This window comes from Melanotaenia boesemani, chromosome 2 (genome assembly GCF_017639745.1).
Source record: "Melanotaenia boesemani isolate fMelBoe1 chromosome 2, fMelBoe1.pri, whole genome shotgun sequence".
Classification (NCBI taxonomy): domain Eukaryota; kingdom Metazoa; phylum Chordata; class Actinopteri; order Atheriniformes; family Melanotaeniidae; genus Melanotaenia; species Melanotaenia boesemani.
This window is the reverse complement of record NC_055683.1, coordinates 33,786,354-33,789,336: the sequence shown is the minus strand read 5'-3', so window position 1 is coordinate 33,789,336 and position 2,983 is coordinate 33,786,354. Positions and strand designations below refer to the sequence as shown.

The 2,983-nt window shown below is 33.6% G+C and overlaps 1 protein-coding gene across 2 annotated transcripts; it reads left to right on the top strand.

Moving 5' to 3' along the window:
* The first annotated feature begins 219 nt into the window (after positions 1–219).
* LOC121631171 (claudin-4-like) lies at positions 220–2,076 on the top strand. Of its 2 annotated transcripts, none has more exons than XM_041971888.1 (3): positions 220–345; positions 499–623; positions 1,041–2,076. In XM_041971888.1, exons 2-3 carry the CDS (start codon positions 606–608, stop codon positions 1,530–1,532), a joined length of 510 nt encoding a protein of 169 aa, XP_041827822.1. In that variant the 5' UTR covers positions 220–345; positions 499–605; the 3' UTR covers positions 1,533–2,076. The 2 variants fall into 2 exon arrangements, with proteins under 2 accessions (XP_041827822.1, XP_041827816.1); XM_041971882.1 differs by having other exon boundaries at positions 499–637.
* The last annotated feature ends 907 nt before the right edge of the window (positions 2,077–2,983 follow it).

Below are 2,983 nucleotides of genomic sequence, written 5' to 3'. Positions count from 1 at the left end.
AGGTAAAAACAAGACAAAAGTTTGAGCCTGGGAAGGACTGATATTTGCAACATCTGAATAAACATGACCAGGTTGAGGTTGTCTGCACCAAGAACAGGTCTTTCTATAAAGGTTGGAAACTTAAACCAACATGGAACATATGAAACCCACTTCCTGTATGATCAGATACGTCTGCAAACCAAATACCTTAAAAGTGAGGTTTTTCTATCACTCACTGTGAAGAAGCCACTGGGTGTAACACCTTCTCAAGCCAACTAAGAGGAAAGAAGAATATAAACCAGCATCTCAAACAACACACAAGCAGAAAAGAAGAAAAAGTCAACTAAATAATACATTTTCAAAAAGGTAGGCACGTTCATACTATGTATTTTTTCTGTTAAATGTTAGGCGTAAACTCTAAAAGGAAAAAGATAGAAAAGGAAAAAAAGGAATGAAATAATAAAAAAGTGTTAATACCTGTTTTAATTATCTCATTCTTTTCTTCTATTTTCTTTCCAGTTTTGTTTATTCCAGAATGGGAAAGCCTATTGTCCCTGTGGCCTTAGGAGTCCTCGGACTCATTGGTGTCATTGTTTGCTGCGCTGTTCCTCATTGGATTGTGGTGTATGGCAAACTTCCCACCGGTGAGGTTGAACAGGTAATAAAACAAATTACCTAAACTGATTTTATAAGGATAACTACTCTGTATTCATTAATATAAATTTAATATAAAACAACTGTAAAATGTGTTTAAGATTTGAAATTCAAAGTTTAAACTATAAATCTGTATGTTCAGTATTTGGATTAGTACTGCTGATCCATTATTGTGTAATCTATTGTAGATTAACACTGATAACATATTTTAAAAAGTTTATTAGATTGAATATTCTCTAAATGATTTAAATTTAATTAAATTCAAACTGTCTCACGTAGACATAGTCTCACTAACTTATGGTGCAGTGAAGGAAGCATTGATAAGAAGTACTTTGTAGAAATGTTCCACTATCAGGCATGAACTGTATATAAATAACCCACACTGTCATTTTTTATGTGTGTGCAAGTTGGCTCAATACGGCCTGTGGAAGTTTTGTATGGTGCTGCTCAATGAGCGGCTGGAGTGCGTGAATTTTGAAGTCCCACCCATATTAGCCTCAACCTACCATGCCACCAAAGCCATGACTGTCATCAGCTGCTTGCTCACCTGCCTCAGCCTCCTCATCCTCCTCATCCAACATTTCGGTGCCAGCTGCATCCCCTATCTGCAGAATGAAGATGCAAAGCCTAAAATCTACCTGGTGGTCGGGGTGGGCCTGCTGCTGGCTGGCCTTCTGGTGATCATCTCAGCCATCTCGCTTCCTCATGCCTTGGAGCAGTTTTTGAAGTCCAACCTGGAAGGAGGACGTAAATCCTTTGTACTTGTCAAGGGATCATGCGTCTATGTAGGTTGGATGGCTGGTCTGCTACTGCTTCTTGATGGAGGTCTGCTCTGCTTCTTCAGAAAGAAGACCACTCAGATTGGGTCTGTCAATATCACCTTGTGCCGTTTCTTTTAATATTGATCTGATTGTAAATTGAAAGGACAAGAGTCGTCTGATTAATTGATGATTAGTTTATATTTACGTAGAAAAAAAGTTTATACTCGTAACGTGATTTTGAAGTTAAAATAGATTAAATTACTCAAATTATTGCCATTTAAATCCAGTTTTACAATGTGAACATAACGCATTCATGGAATATGTTTCTGGAAGCCAGTGTTTATTTCTGTTGCTTAATTGTTTTTTTGTTTTTTGTTTGTTTTTTCCCTAAAAAAATATGTAAACCACTTTTTTCTTTTTATGGTTGACCTATCATTTATCTAAAATTTTATTAAATTACATTATAAAAAATTTGATAAACTTGGGGTATGAAACTTCTTTAAACAGTAAAAATGGCTTTAAATCTTTTAGAGAAATAGAATTTGTGTGTACAAAGGGATTTTTATATCAGGATTAACAATTATTTGAACATGTAGCCAACATTTTATTTAAAATAAAAATTTGAGGGGAAAACAGGAATTTGAGTTTCATAACAGGACTAACAAAAATACACCAACCTTTGGCTAAGAAACCTTGAAAAAATTAAATAAAGTTGTCTGAGACTGACCAATGCATGTTTCAAGCAGTTTTATATGTTACAAGATTCAATTCATTGCAAATGGACATTCATGCACAGAGGAGTGGACCTCGGGGTTTTCTTCTACATAATAAAATTAATAGAATAAATGGTTTTAGAAATTTTGGAGAATTAGCAGCAGCAGGCGATCGATACTTAAATACTGATTCCTCTGAATCCTGCTTTTTTTATATTCTATAATTTATTCTCATATTAAAATATTAATGTCTCAGTAATTTAAGGCGTAAATATGAAGTTTATTATTAACAGAAACACAGCTAAAAACTATAATGGAAACCATTAATGTGAAATAAGGCACATAGTAATGTTGCTTCCTCACTGCTCAATACTCACCCAGTCCAAAATGCAGTCGTGTGAAGATATTTCACTTCCTATATACATATATATGTATATATATATACATATATATGTATATATATATATATATATATATATATATATATATATATATATATATATGCGATTAGTGCGATTAATTGCATGACATGCTGCAATTAATTGCAATTAATCGCATTGTTACACGCAAAATGTGTCTTTCCTTTAAAAGAAGGCCTACAGCTTTATAAAGAAAATGCAGTAAATTTTGGTTTACAAAAACTACATCAGGGGTCTCTAAACTGCGGCTCTGGAGCTGCAAGTGGCTCTCTGGACCTTCCACAATGCCTCTAAATACGTGGCTAAAACATTTTTTTAAATCTATCTTTCTTGTCATTAGGTTGGAAACCAGTTTTTTTTTTTTTTTTTTTTTTTTTAAACGGCATTTTCCACAAATATCTACATCCGTTAGAAGAAAGTCTGTTTATCCTCTTTTTTTATAAAGATTTAATGTTTT